The 18,344-nt window shown below is 35.6% G+C and overlaps 2 protein-coding genes across 3 annotated transcripts; both read left to right on the top strand.

Moving 5' to 3' along the window:
* Nucleotides 1-5,552: 5,552 nt before the first annotated feature.
* Nucleotides 5,553-10,141, top strand: LOC123898902 (pentatricopeptide repeat-containing protein At3g49740). 2 transcript variants are annotated; one of them, XM_045949938.1, is made up of 2 exons: nt 5,553-9,051; nt 9,751-10,141. In XM_045949938.1, exon 1 carries the CDS (start codon nt 5,848-5,850, stop codon nt 8,023-8,025), a length of 2,178 nt encoding a protein of 725 aa, XP_045805894.1. In that variant the 5' UTR covers nt 5,553-5,847; the 3' UTR covers nt 8,026-9,051; nt 9,751-10,141. The 2 variants fall into 2 exon arrangements, with proteins under 2 accessions (XP_045805894.1, XP_045805895.1); XM_045949939.1 differs by having other exon boundaries at nt 9,645-10,141.
* A 1,959-nt stretch (nt 10,142-12,100) lies between these two features.
* On the top strand, nt 12,101-16,013 carry LOC123898903 (chaperone protein dnaJ 6-like). Its single transcript, XM_045949940.1, has 8 exons — nt 12,101-12,376; nt 12,521-12,619; nt 13,899-14,000; nt 14,769-14,828; nt 14,924-15,030; nt 15,108-15,190; nt 15,413-15,500; nt 15,583-16,013. Exons 1-8 carry the CDS (start codon nt 12,257-12,259, stop codon nt 15,785-15,787), a joined length of 864 nt encoding a protein of 287 aa, XP_045805896.1. The 5' UTR covers nt 12,101-12,256; the 3' UTR covers nt 15,788-16,013.
* The last annotated feature ends 2,331 nt before the right edge of the window (nt 16,014-18,344 follow it).

Below are 18,344 nucleotides of genomic sequence, written 5' to 3'. Positions count from 1 at the left end.
CACCTGCCCGGAATTGTCATAGAAAATTAAACGGGGACAAAAGCCCACTTGTTCCAAAATTACAAACCATGGCTCAAAGGCCCCAAAAAATTCAAGGAGACAAAATAAATTACAATAGAAAGGCCGGGGACATCTACTCCTCGCATCTATCATCCTGCTCGTCACCTTGCTCGTCTTCATGACCCTCCTCGAACACCCCTTCAGCGTCTTCCTCCTCTTCATCAGAGTCGGCCAGGCCAGCCGGGATAACAATCTGGCCATCCTTGACCTGCCCGTTCACATGCATTCCTCGGGTCACCAGCTCCACGTCAGGATTAAGACACTGGATTTGCTGCACGGCATTCCCAAAGGCATATTCAGTACCCTCTACAAGGTCATGAGACAGCTGGGCTATCACCTTGACCAAGTCTGCTCGGGTGGTCAACCCCTCGGCAGCCTTATGCTCGTTCTCGCCCGGAGCCATGACAGCGTTAAGCCTTTCAATTTCAGCCCGAGCAGCATCCAAATCCTCTCCCCTTTTACGGTGCTCGTCCAGCTGGTCACCCCAATGTTTTTGCTTCTCCCTGAGGTCATCCACAACAAGTTCGAGCTGGTTGATCCGACCTTTGGCCCGCTCGTGCTTGGTCTGGGCAGTGTTCAGCTGCTTGACTAACGTTTCCCGCTCGTCACCAAGGACAAGGCTGCTCGAGACCATTCGCACCATAGCAGCCATGTCACGAGCATGCTGTTGCCGGCGAACCTCTGGTTCCTGGTCAAGAATAGCAGCCCTTTCAGTTTCAAAGACCTCCGGAGGATACTTCTCAAAAAATTTATCCACGGTAAAGCACCGAGGAACCGGAAAATTGCGACATCCTCCCATGCCCGTATCTTCAACCGGGGAATCTTCTTCTCTTGTCCTCTTCGCTGGGGGAGGCCGGGGAGCTGAGGTAGGGGTGCCCGAACCACCACCCGAGGTCCCAATAACCTGCACGGAAGGGGTCCCCGGCCTCACTTCTTGGGAAGCCCTGGTAACAATCTTCTTTTTTCCTCGGCCAGCCCTGCTCGCCTTCTCATCCTGCTTGGCCTTTAACATACGCTCGGCAATGGTTTCCATTTCGTCTGCAAATAAACAACGAGCAGGTTAATAAGGACGAGGAATGCATATAAAAGCAGAAATTTTTCTAAGTTAAAAATAGAAAAGAAGCAATACCCAAGCACAGCCTAACCTCCCCGGCATTCTTACACTTGAGGAGGTTCCTAGTATTTATAAAGCGGGGAGAGACCTTCGCCTTCCCATGCTCGTCCCTTAGTGTGACTCCCTTACGAGTCGTCCAGATGCCCGGAGTAAAACCGGCCACAAAGGCCTTCAAATTTTCAAAGGCAGCCATCTCCTCGGGAGACAAGTCTGCGTCCCCGGTAGTATACTCCTTAGGTTCCTTCCGGAAATGATCATACGACCAACTAAGGGGGAACTTAGGAACTGCTCGGAAGATAACTTGCCCGTTGTCATCTTTACGAGCAACACCCTGCTCGTCCCTATCTTCTTCCAGTTCCAACAAACTCTCCCGGGCAGCTGGAGACTCTGGCCGGATGATGAAATACCTCTCCTTGAAGTCCTTGATAGAATCCACAAACATTTTAAACAATTTGACATCCTCGTGATGCTTTAAGGAAACCCAATTCTGACGAGGGGCACGCCCAACCTCCCTCGTCGGCTTACGTTGAATCTTGAAAATTCTAAAGAAAAGAGGAAGAGTGGGACGAACACTCCTATACGTGCAGAGGTGCTCGAACCCCATGATAAAAGACCATGAATTTGGATGCAGCTGCGACGGAGCCACCTGCAAGGCTTTAAGCACGCTGGCCGCAAAGGGGCTGAACGGCAGCCTGAGCCCCATCTCCTTAAATACAAATTCGTACATAGCAAAGTCGTGCCCGGCAAAGGACGAGCACACCCGTTCACCCTCCCCGGGTATACGGGTCGACCAATTCTGAAGCCCATCTGCTCTATGCTGCTCGACAATCATATGTAATCTTGGGTCCTGGGAAGTAAGCGCCGAGGCTATCCCCCGGGGTTCTGGAGCAACCCAATCCAGCGCAGGATCGGTTATGCAGTCGACCAATGTATACTTCTCCGCACCTTGGCTTTCCACTACCTCCTCGGACTCTGACATTTTACAACCTGAAATGCAGCAAAAACAAAGTGAATTCGATGATCAAATCCACCCTTTCACCGCAATTCAAGTGAAAGGGCGCAGGATAGGACGAGGACGCTGTCCCCGACCAAAGCCCTTTTCAAATGGCAATCAAAATCGTTTCCGAGGAGGATAAGACAAATAAAGACGGGGAGATAAGCTCCCCGGCATGAAATTTAAACAACAAATTTCGTAAAATTTTCTCTAAAGACGGAGAGGTAAGCTCCCCGGCACGAAATTTTGACAACAAATTTCATGTAAAAATTTCTAAGTTAAAAACGGGGAGGTAAGCTCCCCGGCATGAAATTTTGACAGCAAATTTCATGCAAAATTTTCTAAGTTAAAAAGGGGGGAGATAGGCTCCCCGTCACCTAAACAAACTATCAAAAGTTTGAAACGGGAAGATAGGCTCCCCGTCACTAGTCGTCTAATCTAAAGTTTCAAAAGGGAGGAAAGCTCCCCGGTACTAAATCCATATGGTGCCCGGCATGTTCATCCTAATGTTCATAAATTCATACATTCTTCATGTAAAAAACGCCCAAAACTGGGCAGAAATGACAAAAGATAGATCTAAGCAGGAAAATTTGGAAGAATTACCTTGAATATGAGGGAAATCTGAAGAGCGATTTGACTAGGATGTTTAAACTTCAGAGAAATCCACAAGTGAAGAGAGAGAGTGAAAAGTAAAAATGAAGTTCACTCTCCTCTATTATATAGATCAAGCCAGGAAAGTGAAGAGACGCTTTGATCCAATGGTCCTTACACTCCCTCGTAAAAATCAAAGCAGTAAATGCACCCTTTCACGTCCCCAATGAAAGAGGATGCTCGAATTTCACTCGAGCAAGTCTTCAAGCAAAAAGCTGCGCCTCGCAGAAAACCTCCTCGTTGCTAACTTCTTCGTCATAGCAACGAGCAACGATTCCTTTATCTCCTCGTCATAAATACGAGCAACAAATCCCAGTTATCTCCTCGCAGTAGACACGAGCAGTATACTAAATACCCTCGAGAAACCACTCCGAGCAAAACATTGCAGATACTTGCTGCGAGCAAGGCCTTGACGAGCAAGTTCCTCGTCCACTTTCGTTCAAGAGAGGTTGCAAGGAGATTTCCTTCTGCACTTGGGCACACATCTAAAGTCATCACTCCTATGCCTAGGAGCAACGACTTGGGGGGCTCCTGTTCTGGACTAGACTAATGCTAGTCCACCTAGACCCTCACAAAGTCCACATGGCTTGCCCAATCACCTCCATGTCAGCATGGCACAACCTCTCCACCAAGATAGGGTAAAATTACTACTCTACCCACTATCTAAGGGTGATATCTTGGCAGTCCCTCTTAATGGGCCTTGGCTAGTCCAGCCCACTAAGAGGACCTTTGGCCCAGAGCTGGGGGCTATAAATACTCTCCCTCTTGGGAGAGCAAGGTAGAACACTATTCATTATCATAATTACTCTCTCTCTCTAACTTCTCTCTAGTATCTCTTTTGCTCTCTACCCTTACTGACTTAGGCATCGGAGCACCTGCAGGTACAACCCCCCCCTCCGTGGATCATCTGCTCGGACTACTGCCTACCACCTGCTCAACGGACTTCCAGCTGGCCTTCTACCTGTTCTGATCAACAGTTAAGATCACTATCCTTTTTTGTGCCTACAAGGAGATAATCTTCTTTTCTTATTTTACAGCAGGTGCCCGTCTTTTTTGTGCTTATAAGGAGATAATCTTCAACTTTTTCGTTGTTCTATTTTCTTATTTTCGAAGATGTTATATGCATTTTTTATATATATATATAAGCTTTGTATTTAAATGATGTTTATGATTAATCATAATTATACTAATTTTGAGCTATAATTTTTTATTAGCAGGTCCATACGGAAGAACATATTGTTCGTTATTCAAATTAGGATTAGGTATTATCAACTGATGTTAGAGTTTTAAGTATTTATTTCTATTTTTTTTTATATTTTATTGTCATTTTTTTTAATCATGTTTACTTATTAAAAAACACTTTTTGTTCATATTATTTTTTATTGGTGTAAATCATGCTTATAATTGTTTTTTTTTTTTACTATTATTAATAAATGTTGTACTCTTTTTTTTACTCATTATTTTTTTGTTTGTCTAATTTTTCATGTGATATTTAACAAATATACTGATAAAATAATAGAAACTCATCGAAGGACTATACTATAGAACGAATTGCTTATCAAAAAAAATTATATAGAACGAATTGGCCAAATGTGGAAATGAGAAATTGAAGGCTTAATATGTTTCAAAACAAAATTGAAGGCTTAAGAATCTCTGAACAAAAATACACATCTTAAAAGGAATATAAAAAAAAAAATAGTAATTTAATTGTTCACAAAAAAAGTTATTCTTAAACTTCATACTTATCGAACAGAGAAAATGGTGTGATTGTCTGAAATATAAAAGGAATGAAGTAATTGACTTCATAGATTATTTTTCTATTTTATTATTTTATTAATTTTATTAATAAAAAAAAGTTACATAGTGATTTATACCAAACATAATATTACAATAGGGGGTATTGATACAAAAATAATCTACATGGAGGTATTAAGCAAAAAATAACTTATACGGGGTGGGACATACATTTGTAGATTTTATTATATAAAAAATACGATAAATATCAATTGAAAGTAAGGAAACTAACAATGATTTTATTTTTATATATAAAAAAGAAAGAATTAAAAGTAATAATATCATGTATTACTTTGTTTTTATTTTCCAAACATCACTGTAAGATAAACAAATAGATAAATTTTTAAAAATTTGCACCATTAACAAATGAGATATGCATAAAAAAATGATATAATTTTTTTTTGTGTCAAGCAAATGACAAATAATTCTACTGTTCATTACACAAATGTGAAATTTTTTCACACGGGGACATGGACTAAAATACTCCAGAAGAAAACAAATGTCTAAAGGAGAGAGATGACGATTAAGAACAAATATATATTAACCGTTAGATTAGTTTTTGCTTAATGACCTTTTTTATGAAAATAAAAGAACAAATATACGAACATGTGGGTTGGGAACGAGGAGTGGAGTATCACTCTCCGTTCTACCATTTCTCCTTAAAATCTCTAAAATTTGGATCATTTATCATATTTAAATAAATTATTACATTAAATATAAAATTAATTTTACAAATAATTAAAAAAAACACAAAATATTGAAAATTTAATAATCCATATTTTTCATGTGTCAAAAAAATATCTATATTTTTCATTGAACATTAACCCGTGCAATTGCACGGGTAAGTTATACTAGTAAGCTGTAATACACTACTTCTGAATTTACTTACCGGATCTTATTTTTCTTAGGGATTGATACAAAAGAAAAAACAAAAGACTATGAATGCACCCTTGCTATAACACCGCACCATAAGAAAGACAAAGAAACCAAAAACAATTCCAATCTTAAAACCTGTAACTGCAACCTCACAAATGTCATCTTGCACAACACAAAAAACCTTCAGAGCACGTCAACATTTTGTCAACCTAACCAATCCTTTTTCTTTCTTTCTTTTTTTCAAGTAGCGCTAGAAACCTAACCAATCCTTTTACTACCCAAGTCGTTTATTTTGGAAAAAAACATCATCGTTTATTTTGACCGCAATGCATGCATGCAATAACAAAACAAACAACAGATGAAACCCTGGTTTTCCCAACGGATATGGACGGACACACAAATCCTCAAACTCAACCACAAACTCTCACACCTCACAAAAACAAACCAATTTTCTGATTCCCTCAAACTCTTCACCCAAATCCACTCTTCCCTTAAACCAGATCACTACACTCTTTCAACCGCCATAACCGCCACCGCCAGCACCCGCCATGTCACCGCTTTCGGTAACCAGCTTCATTCATTCGCCATTCAAACGGGTCTCAAAGCTCATTCCCATGTCGCCAATTCGCTACTCTCTCTTTACTCCAAAGCCCATGACCTTGTTTCTGTTCAGCTTGTTTTTGAAGATATTCAATACCCAGATGTTTATTCATGGACAACGCTTTTGTCTGCTGTTACTAGATTGAGTCATGTTGATTATGCACTCCATGTGTTTGATAAAATGCCCAAGTGTTATGTGGCTGTTTGGAATGCTATCATTACTGGGTGTGCTGATAATGGACCACATGAAGGTGTTGCTTTTAGGCTATTTAAAGATATGTTTAGGATGAATGTTAGGCCTGATAATTACACCTTTGCGACTATGTTGAGTTTGTGTTCTTTAGAGCTTTTGGATTATGGAAGGCATGTTCATTCTGTAGTTTTCAAAAGTGGGTTTTTGGTTAGGACTTCTGTGGTTAATTCTCTTATTACTATGTATTTTAACTGTGGATGTGTTGTGGATGCTTATGAGGTGTTTGAGGAAACGGAAGGTGGAGTTCGCGATCATGTTACATATAATGCAATGATAGTTGGTTTTGTAAGCGTGGATAGATTTGAAGACGCTTTTGTGATGTTTAGGGATATGCATAGGAGTTGTGTTTGTTTAAGTGAAGTTACTTTTGTGAGTGTGTTGAGCTCTTGTTGTTCTTTGAAAGTTGGGTATCAAGCACAAGGTTTGGCTATTAAGATGGGGTTTGATCGTGGTTATATTGCTGTCAACAATGCGATGATTACCATGTATTCATGCTCTGGTAAGGTGAATGAGGCTCTAAATGTTTTTGAAAGAATGGAAGAAAGTAGGGATCTTGTTTCGTGGAATGTAATGATTTCAATGTTTGTTCAAGAGAATATTAACGAGGAAGCAATCTTGACCTATATGAAAATGAGGAGGGTGGGAATTGAGCCGGACGAGTTTACTTATGGAAGTGTGTTAGCTGCCTCGGACTCTCTGCAAATGGTGGAGATGTTCCACTCTCTCCTTTGCAAAAATGGGCTTATCAAAGTTGAAGTTTTGAATGCATTGATTTCTTCATACTCTAGAAATGGAAAGATAAAGTGTGCCTTTCAAATCTTCTCCGATCTTCCCTATAAAAGTTTGATATCCTGGAATAGTATCATATCTGGGTTCTTGATAAATGGATTCCCAATGCAAGGCTTAGAGCAATTTTCTGCATTACTTGATACACATCTCAGGCCAAATGCCTATTCCCTCAGTCTTGTTTTGAGCATCTGTTCTTGCACTTCAGCCATGGATCATGGGAAACAAGTTCATGGTTACATACTGCGACACGATTTTGATTCAGAAATTTCATTGGGCAATGCCCTGGTGACAATGTATTCCAAATGTGGATCTCTAGACGGGTCGTTGAGTGTATTTAATGCAATGACTGTAAAAGATATAATCACTTGGAATGCTATCATATCTGCTTATTCACAACACGGACAAGGCAAAGAGGCTGTGCGCTGTTTCGAGGCAATACAAATCTCCCCTAGAATAAAACCTGATCAGGCTACCTTTACTGCAGTTCTTTCAGCTTGTAGCCATTCAGGTTTAGTTGATGATGCTATCCGTATTTTCGATATCATGGTAAAAAATTATGGATTTGTGCCAAGTGTGGATCATTTATCTTGCATAGTTGATCTGTTGGGTCGCAGTGGTTACCTTGATGAGGCAGAAAGAGTAATTACAAATGGAGATTTTGGAGCACATTCCAACATGTGCTGGTCATTGTTCGGTGCTTGTGCAGTTCATGGTAATTTAAGACTTGGAAGAAAGGTGGCTAGACTTATCTTAGAAAGAGAACATAGCAACCCATCAGTTTATGTGCTTTTATCAAATATCTGTTCAGAAGCAGGCCAGTGGGAAGAAGCAGCTAAACTAAGAGATATGGTTGGGATGCCAAAACAGCGTGGCTGCAGTTGGATATCAACCTAAGACTTGCAAGTTATAAATGTATAAGCATGAGCATAATGTGATCGAGTTCTTGTACAGAGTTCAATTTTGAATATGCTTAAATGACGAGGATGATGTGATATGCAAGATATTCAAAGTGGAGTTCTTATGCTGCATAAAAACTGGCTAAAGTGGATGGTTTTATGCAAGATATGTTTCAATCTTTATCTTCTCAATGAAGGTTAAAAAAGCCAAAGTTTGAACTTCTTTTACTTGAGAGAAGTGATTGGCTGGGTGGGCTGGCACTGGAACCTTAGAGTGTGTTTGGATGAGGCATTTTATTGAGGGAATTAAAATGATTTGGATTAAAATCTATTGTTTGGATTAAAAGTGAGAGAATTTTTAAAATGAGAGGATTTTCCTGAATTTCTCATCAACCGGTTTGAGGGAATTTAAAAGTCAACCTCTTAGGGTGTGTTTGGTAACACAAATAAGCTAGCTTATAGCTTATTATATGAGCTTATAAGCTTGTTTCAAAAAATTAGAGGTGTTTGTTAATAAGTTTTTTTTACTAGCTTATAGCTTTTTTTCAAATGCTATTTCAAGTAGCGTTTGAGCTTAGAGTCTATAGCTTTTTACACTTTATTCCATTTTTACCCTTCAATTTAATAACTACCCACTCTAAAAAAGAAATTACCCGCTATCAATTATGTCATTTTATATTTATTAACCACTTTAAAAGCTAATTTTACCAAACACTTTAATTTCAATTAGCTAGTTTTTCAGCTATCAGCTAGCTTATAGCTTATTTTTACAGAACAGACCCTTAGTAAAAATTTCAGAATTCTCCATGCTAGCTTCTCAATTGCGACTCTATCTCATTCACCCGTAACTCTCTTCTCACTCGCAATTGTTCACCCTTTCACCATCTCCACCGAACTTCTTTTCGTCTCGTCAGATCCCTCACCCTAGCGTTTCACCATCTCCATCGAGCTTCTCTCTCATTTCCATCTCTCTCAGATTGTGCTCTGCTGGTGTTTCACAATTCATTGAAGTAAATTGATAAAGGTAAAACTCTCATCTCTCAGTTTCATCTAGATTGGTGTTGTGTTGGTGTTCAATCTATTTTTCCGTTTTTAGTTTCATTTAATCTCAACTTATATATGAGACCGGAGGGAGGGAGTATTGGTTTGAATTTGTTAGCTGTGAAGTTATGATTTTTTGAGCTTTTGATTCTTATGAAGGAAGTATTTTTCATTTGTTGGGGCTTGATCTTGTTGATTGATGGTTAGACCATGAATAGAAATTCAGTTTGCTAGTGCTTCAACTGTGGAATAGTTTAATTTGTTTTTAATCACCAGCCTATGCAATGTGTTGTCAAGTTGATGATTGTTTTTAATCACCAGCCTGTTTATGTTCTAAGAATATGTATAGCAAGTTAGGATTGTTTGTTTTATTCATTTGTTTGTTGCTTCTAAAAAATCAGAATCTTCAAATGTTATTAATAATTATCTTTAGATAATTTTTTTACTAAGTTAGTTTGTATGTTTCTCTTTATATGTCTATCTAATTATCTTCCTTTTGATAGATTAGTTTAATTTCAATTCTCTAGGAAGCTAAGGATGAAATTTGAAATGGTTGTAGCCTTGTTTTATATGCAGAAATTATGGTTCAATTTGTGGCACTGCCATTAACACACAGCTGCCACTTTTCTTTATACCTTTCCCCAGTCAACCTGATTTTTTCACTTCATTTCTTCTCTGTAAGGTTTTGATGTGGTGACATTATCATGCAGTCAAATCTCAACCATAGCAAAGAAATAGGGAGAGAGGATTTAACATTTAAAACAAAGAGAGATATGGAGTTTAATGGTTGGGATTAAAACTAGAGAGAAATCCACCGGAGAGGATCAATCCCCCGACTACTCTTGGTCTCACATCCGACAATAGATCATAGATGATAATTTCATTTTGCGGCGGGGATTTGACGTCACAAATAGATACCGTTTGAGTAGAATAAAATTTATTTATATGTTTATATTTTAGATGTAAAATCTTTTGAAGAGAATAACATTTATCCATATGTTTATATTTTTTGTATGACGTTCTCTAACCTGAGGAATAGAATTAGTCACTTGGTATGCACTTTGAATTCTTATGAATTACATGTCTGCTACTCTTGGAGATCTTCATAGACTTTTTTTGGATTACATATATGGCGTTTGTATGCCTCAAAATGTTCATTTAGCTTTGTAGTTTTTTGTTTCTTGGGCTTTGCCCCCTTTTGCACTAAAAAAATATATTTTATATTCTTGTAAATCAGATTTCTTATTAATTTAATTTTTTTCTTAAAAAATAGGCAAATTTTAATTTATATATGATCTCTATGCTATTTTAAAAAAATTATTACAATTTTAATTGGATTTATATAGATATAAAAATTGAAAGAAAAGTTAATTATTTTATTTTAAATTAATTACTTTAAAAATAAAATAAAAGTTAATTGCTTTGTCCAAATAAAATAAAAATTAAGAGATTAAATTTTAATAAATGAAATGAATTCATTTACTTTGTCCAAACAATGAATTTTGAAAATGAGAAATAAAATGCAATTGTCTTATCCTAATTCCTAATTATTAGAATTTGGAAGATCTATACTCAACCACAAAAGTTAGTTTGAGAGTTGAGGTTTGCACTACACTTATAAAGGTTATATTTGTCACATCTCTGGCCAATGTGTGAAAATATCATATTGAAAATAAAAAAATAAAAAAAAAAGCAAGAAAAGAAGAACCAGACGCTTCAGAAATCACCACCACGACGGAGGAACGCCGGTGATAGAAATCAGAGATCCAATCTCTAACATACACAGCTTCGACGAAAACGCATTTGACAGAAACACGACAGAGGAACAAACGAAATCAATTTAGTATGCTACATTTCGGCCACAATTAAAAGTCAGAAACCACTAAACTTATTATCGATTTGATTCTCAAGTTTATCCACATATTCTCAATTTAGTTTATAACAAATTTTTTTTTAAACTAATGAGTAAAATTTAATAAAGTCAAAAATTTAAAAATGTGTCATGAAGTCTGAATTATTTCGGTCATTTTAGTCCCTTAATGTGCAATTCGCTGTCATTTTGGTCCCTCACTGAGGAAAAACTATAGAATAGTCCCTGAATCTGCATTCCGTTAGTCAGTTTGGTCCCTGCTGTTAAGTTTGGCTGTTAACTCAACAAAAAAGCTGACGTGGCATTTTTTTTGGACACACGTCAGCTTGCTGAGTTGGCAGAGGGACGGGGAAACAACCATTTTGGTCCCTGAATGTGCAACTCGCTGTCATTATGGTCCCTGACTCAAGAAAAAAATACAAAATTGTCCTTGACTCTGCAATTCGTTAGTCACTTTGGTCCCTTGCGTTAAAAATTGTTGCTAACTTTATAAAAAAACTAAAGTGACATTTTTTAGGAACATGTGGCACGCAGATTTAACATATGTTAATGCATAAGTTTATCACTGTACACATGTCAATGCATACCTTTAAATTTAATCACTAATAACTTTAATTATCTATTATAAAAAATTATGAAAATTTTATATTTTGAGAATATTCGTCGAGACAAATTCAACAATATCTTATTTGCTAACATAAAATGAATAAGAATGCGAGGGTCAAGGACTTCAGTTTTTTTATAAAGTTAGCGACAATTTTTAACATTAGGGACCAAAGTGACTAGCGAATTGCAGGGTCAAGGACTATTTTGTATTTTTTTTCTTGAGTCAGGGACCATAATGACAGCGAGTTGCACATTCAGGGACCAAAATGGTTGTTTCCCCGTCCCTCTGACAACTCAGCAAGCTGACGTTTGTCCAAAAAAATGCCACGTCAGCTATTTTCTTGAGTTAACGGCCAAACTTAACAGCAGGGACCAAACTGACTAACGGAATGCAGATTCAAGGACTATTCTATAATTTTTTCTCAGTGAGGGACTAAAATAACAACGAATTGCACATTGAGGGACTAAAATCACTATTTCCCCATTAATCAACAAAACCTTAGCAGGTAGCAGAAAACGTGACAGCGGGAATCTAATGGCGGGAACAAATTAAGCTCTAGCGCCCAATCTTTTCTTATTTATTTCGTTTGAATTTATTAATTTAAATTAAATATTTATAAATATCAATTTATTTAAATTAACTACTACTCCTACAACCATATTATAGGAGTATTAATTTGGTTTTAGTTAGAAAAAAGAAAAGAAAAAGAAAATGGGTAAGACGAAGAAGAAGAGAAGTAGGGTTTCCGTTTCCGACGACGATGATGAAGAAATCCGATCTGATAATATCAATAACGACGATTCCGATCAAAACCAAAACTCTCTCTACCAGGTAATTACCTTACTTTAACATCACAAGTTTTCGATTCGACATTTCTTTTTTTTTTTGAACAAGCTAAAATGACGATTCAACATTTCTAATTTTCATACACAGAAATGATTGATTGATTTTTATTGTTTATGTATTAATTATTAGGTTCTTGGTGTGGACAAAACAGCATCTCAACAAGAAATTAAGAAAGCATATCACAAATTAGCGTTGAGACTTCATCCTGATAAGAATCCTGGTGATGAGGTTATTTCTCTATTTTCTGCGCTTTCTAATTGTATTTATCTATTTTATGACCGCAAATATCACATGATACAATTTTACACTTTTAATTCGACTCATTTACTAGTTTACTAGTTAATATAAGTTAGGTCTTTACCGCGATTGTATTTTTTGTAATAGTAATCGGTAGTTGTTAGCTATGAAGCACAAACACCTCTAGGATTAGGCGTGTCGCGGTTGTCTGACACTCATATGAGACTCGTATGATACGTGTCGGACAACACATACAAGTGTCTGATTTTTATTTTTATTTTCTTCCTTGCTTCGATACTCCTTGAATTGGTGTTTGATACGTGTCGGACAACTCAGTCAAGATTTTTCTTTGCTTCGACATACCTTAGACACTCGTTGGGCATATCTGAAACATATTTAAAAGGGTTAAAGATGTGTCAAAACAATGTTGATCAATGTGGGGTTATTGATGTGTTGAAACAATGCTGATAACGTTACTTGTCAGTATATTTTATTAATAGTCAATATTGGAACCCTTGACCTTCTTGCTATGTAGTAATACTGACACTTCATATTGAAGGTGTTTTCCGGTGTCTGACACATGTGTCATTGTCTGACAAGACATCAATACATATAGTTATATTAGATTATCATTTTTCCAAATTATTACCAGCAAAGCTGTCTTAAACACTTTGGAGGCCTTGTTCTAATCTTAAAAATTAGGCTCTCAAAATTTTTTATACTGAGATTGGTATACTCCCTCCCTCCGTACATAAATATAAGCAAAAATACACTTTTTAGATTCATTGAATAATATATGTATTTGGACTATATTATAGTCCAGATACATTCATTATTCAATGAATCTAAAAAGTGCATTTTTGCTTATATTTGTGTCCGGAAGGAGTATGTAGTAATTCGGGCTCTTAAAAATTGGTATATATAGAAATTTGGGTCCTTAAACACTTTGCAGCCCTTCAAAATTTGGAATTTGTTGATATAGTTAAGTTCAAAATTTCATATTTGATTAAAATTCTCGCCCTTCAACATTTCTATTTAATGTTTTTCTGGTAATTTGGGCCTCAAAATCGAGATCCTGTGCAATAGCCCATTTTGTACATGGGCATAGTCGGCCTTGATTACCAGTGTTAATGTCATGTTTCATGTTTGTGTTGGTGCTTTATAGTTTCCTTGTCAAACTAGTTTGGGTGTCCTAGCTCAACCATACCACTTGGGCTGCATTTTGTGGTGGTTGTAATTGTAACATGTTTGTTCCTTCTTTCATTTTCAGGAAGCTAAAGCCAAGTTTCAACAACTGCAAAGTGTTATCTCAATTCTTGGAGATGAACAAAAGCGGGCAGTGTATGATCAGACTGGTTCTGTTGATTGTGCTGTAAGTCTTTTAATGTTTTTATCTGATAATATAACCAAGTAAATCTTCAATTTAGTCGCAAAACTATAGAAATATAATAAGTAGTTTCTCAATTATTCTGAATCCATCAAGTTAGTCTCTCATTTACTTTCAAAATAGGAGATAGAGTGATAGTTAATATAACTTCTTTAGAATGGTTATACTGTATTGTTATGATACACCTTTCTTGTTTTTTTTGTTTAAGTTTTTATTACAACTAAATTCGAAAGTTGTTTGGTATCTTAGTTGCAATACTCAAAATATATAATATAACAAGTCAGGAAGTTCAAATTCAAAATATGATGCCACAGAATGAAGCAATTTAAAAGTTTTTCAAAAACCAGTCCTATTGTCACAATTGAAAAACGTTCTCTCCATTCTCAGGGATGAAGAAAAACGGTCCCTTTCTGATCAATAATATATCCAGTTTCTAAAAACACAACAAGGCAGAAACTTCATAACATGATAATACAAAATGAAGCAAATTCACTGATTTTTCACAAACAATGCATCCAAAATCTAAACTTATTCATATTATTAGTATATAAATATATAAATGTTATACTCATAGTATAATAGATTTCTAATTTGCAATGTTTAGATTTTTATGGTCTGTCAACTGTTGTTGAGGAAGCTATTTTCATCACAACAATCTTATTGTACAATAGAACAAAAGATTGACATTTCAGGATATTTTAGCATTGTCCTGGACATTGACAGCTCAGTTATTTATTTATTTATGAAAATCAGGACCTTGGAGGAGATGTTGTCCAGAATCTTCATGAATATTTCAGAACAATGTACAAGAAGGTACCTGTTTCTGCATCTGATTTTTTTTTTTGGTTCCTGGTACCTTGTATTGTACTTGTTTTCAGTTTGTTTACCTTTGTAATTTATGCTATTAGGTTACTGAAGCTGATATTGAAGACTTTGAAGCAAACTATAGGGGATCTGACTCTGAGAAAAATGATTTGATTAATCTTTACAAGGAATGCAAGGGTAATATGAAGAGGTAATAAATAATTTTGATGAACATGAGCCAGCTTTTTGTAATGGATTTCAGTTTTGAGTTTTATATTCCTCTTGCAGGTTATTTTGTTCAATGCTTTGTTCGGATGCTAAACTCGACTCACATCGGTTCAAGGATATTATTGATGAGGCTATAGCTTCTGGTAATAATATTACTATCTTTTGTTGGTGCAAATTTGAATTAGACATTTGCTCTAGATATAGCTTTTAGTATTATTGGAAAAGAGATACATGTTTTTGAAATGCAAGATAGTTCTCCAAGTTGAAAATAAAAATGGGAGGGATTCAGAATATTAATTAAGAGGCAAATATTTCACTTGAGTTGTTTGATGGTTTCCTTGATGTTTGTTTTCCTATATCCGCAGGAGAACTAAAGGAAAAGAAAGCCTACAAGAAATGGGCAAAGAAAATTTCCGAAACCAAGCCACCAACTAGTCCTTTAAGGAGGAAAAAGTAAGTTTATCAAGCACGGTTTGGCTTATGTTATTTACACATTAATGTAGGTAGAATAATCACATGTTTAAATCTTCTACAGAGCAAATAAGGAACCAAAAACGGATTTGTATGCTATCATATCAAAACGACGAGATGAGAGGAAAGATCGGTTTGATTCTATGTTCTCATCTCTAATTTCAAAATATGGTGGAGGCCATGTGCCAGAACCCTCTGAAGAGGAGTTTGAAGCGGCACAAAAAAAGATGGAAAGCCGAAGATCCTCAAAAAAGCCAAGGCGAAAGTAACCTACTTGCCTTTTTTGTGTATAGTTTGTTCCTCTCATGGTGAGTGTCACGTCACCATTGTTAGTAGGAATTCCTATCTTCTTTTTTTTTTTCGTTAAGGCTAAACGAGGCTGTTATTTTCTTAAGCAAGTTTATGTAACCGGTTAGTTCAAGACCAGGAACATTCCTAAAATTTTAAGGTCTGTGTTATCTTTTACCAATGCAAGTCTTCAATGTTCTTGGTGAATTTATGCTTTAAAACAGCCGTGCCAAATACTACTTTATAGTACCATGCCATTTACAAACTTGATTACAATGTATGGCTGCATTAAGCTACTCCGGAAAAGTTATGATGTAGTGTGCATGTATGTACTCATTTTACAATCGGAAATGTTTTCTGCACATCTAAATCACACACCTGACACCGTGAGGTATAAGGTAAGAATACCTTTCGCTTATTTTTAATATTATTTAATTTAATTCAACCTCGTTTTGCATGCAACCATTTGAGCTCTATGTATAGGTTTGGTATATGTACGTGTTCGCAAAGTTTGTGTTCCAATAGCAAAAGCATCTTTTACAATCATGGATGTACATTTAATGTGCCATTTGAGCGAAACCATCATAAACTCAAACACAATTTCAAATGACTGATGCTATGTTTATTTCTGTGGTGAAACTCGAACAAACGCACGTCTAGCTAGAAGTCACTAGTTTTGGCTACTGTTTTTTCACGGTGACCGTGCTTCTAGTTCTAAATGCAAGAAAACTTTTTGGATGTCAAACTAAACAAAACACTCACTAAGTCTTTGTTTTAACAGCCACAAATTGTTAAACGCGCTTTTAGTAGTTTATTCTTATTTGATTTCATTTCTTTTTGCTTAATAAATAAGTTATTAGTAGGTATTCTTCGTGGCAGCAACATTCCTCAATCCTCATGACTCTTGTGTGATTTATGACTGCCTGACTGGTGCCGTGACTCACTGACCTGAGTAATTTCCCCTCGATTATGTGACAAAGCATATAACATACATATGTCCATGAATAACTAATCCGTATAAAATACTAGTACGCAGTTTTGTACAAGGATTTTTTAGTCCAAATAATATTTCTGCGTTTATGTTACGTTTTGATTATGCCAAGAAAATAAGAAAGAAAAAAAGTGATAGAGAGCCTGAAGAAGTGTATTTATTTACTCTCTGTTTTTTTAACTATGTTATAGGTAAAGGGAATTTATTGCCTATAATGAATTTTCGTTGAAAAATTTATGAATCACCCAACGTAAGTTTTTTTTTTTTTTTTTTTTTTTTTTCTGAACCGAAATCCTTAATACGTAAGAGATATGGATCAAATTTATGACCACTTGTTTAATGAGTCTAAATTCCTTACTATATTATTTAGATCAATTTATCGTTGATAGCACAATAATAAAAGTCTTAAATTCTCAAATTTGGGGGGTCAAAATCGAGCAATTGAAATTTTGTAGGCCAAAATTGAACAATTGTGAAACCTAGGGGACTAAAATCGTACAATTGAAACTTGGGGTCAAAATCGCATTCTGAAACTTGGGGGTCAGAACTGAATTTAGGCCTTTTATGTTTTTTATTAAAAATGACATTCATTCAAAATTGCTAATAAATCTAGATATATATAAATCTTAGATAGTTCTCCTACCATTAATCTTAACCCTAATTGTATCAATCAATCATAACCTTTAGATAATTTTTTTTTGTGGATAAATCAAGAGTTAGATAATAAGTGAAACAATCACCTCTTTTAATGTTTTTTTAGTGTCAAGCCTTTTGATTGACATTCCCACTATAATAAAAATGGTTTTGTGAATTAATTATTTTATAATATATATGTTTTATATCCCTCCTCATACATATATGAGCATGTGAAATTTCTATTTGGAAGGATTATTAGTTTTGTAGAAGAATGATTTGTTTCTGAAAGTTTATGATTTTATTGTATCTTTCTTTTTCTTTGTATTTAACGAATGAGACTATATTGTTGATTTTGCAAGTATATATAGATTTTGATGCTCTTTATTGTATTTTACCACTTTATCATAGTCATTGTATAACCCTTCTACCCAACCCTCTTTCTCATCCTTATTTCTTTCCCTTTTAATATTCAATATTTATTTTTGTTCTTAGCATTCTTATTGTCTAATTTGTGGTATTTTTGTAGTGGGACTTTGCATGATATTTACGAAACACTACAAATAAATTGTTTGAAATGCAATTACAAATATAATTTATATTGTTGATATTTTTAATTAAGTTTTATTGCTAATATTATTTTGATAACATCTATTGTTTCAATTATTAATGTACTATTTATACAAATAATTTTTTGACGCTTCATTATAAAACAACGCATAATGTCCGTGCATCGCACACTACTACATTTACCAAGATCGATGCTCCACACATTCCATTGAACCAATTTGACTTTATGCCATTCTAAGATATTTTGAATTCAACCGAAGAAGAAAAAATAGTTGGTAATGATTATTAGCTTTCATTTTAATTTAAATCTCATATATTGATTGATATTTTAATCTAAATAATAT

This window comes from Trifolium pratense, linkage group LG7, assembly GCF_020283565.1.
Source record: "Trifolium pratense cultivar HEN17-A07 linkage group LG7, ARS_RC_1.1, whole genome shotgun sequence".
Classification (NCBI taxonomy): Eukaryota; Viridiplantae; Streptophyta; class Magnoliopsida; order Fabales; family Fabaceae; genus Trifolium; species Trifolium pratense.
The sequence above is the reverse complement of the archived record's forward strand: the minus strand, read 5'-3'. Positions and strand labels throughout refer to the sequence as shown.

Coding starts and splice junctions, on each gene's coding strand:
- LOC123898902 (XM_045949938.1), top strand. CDS start 5,848: ATGAAACCCTGGTTTTCCCAACGGATATGGACGGACACACAAATCCTC.
- LOC123898903 (XM_045949940.1), top strand. CDS start 12,257: ATGGGTAAGACGAAGAAGAAGAGAAGTAGGGTTTCCGTTTCCGACGAC. Junction 12,377..12,520: donor ACCAAAACTCTCTCTACCAG/GTAATTACCTTA, acceptor ATTAATTATTAG/GTTCTTGGTGTGGACAAAAC. Junction 14,001..14,768: donor CTGGTTCTGTTGATTGTGCT/GTAAGTCTTTTA, acceptor TATGAAAATCAG/GACCTTGGAGGAGATGTTGT.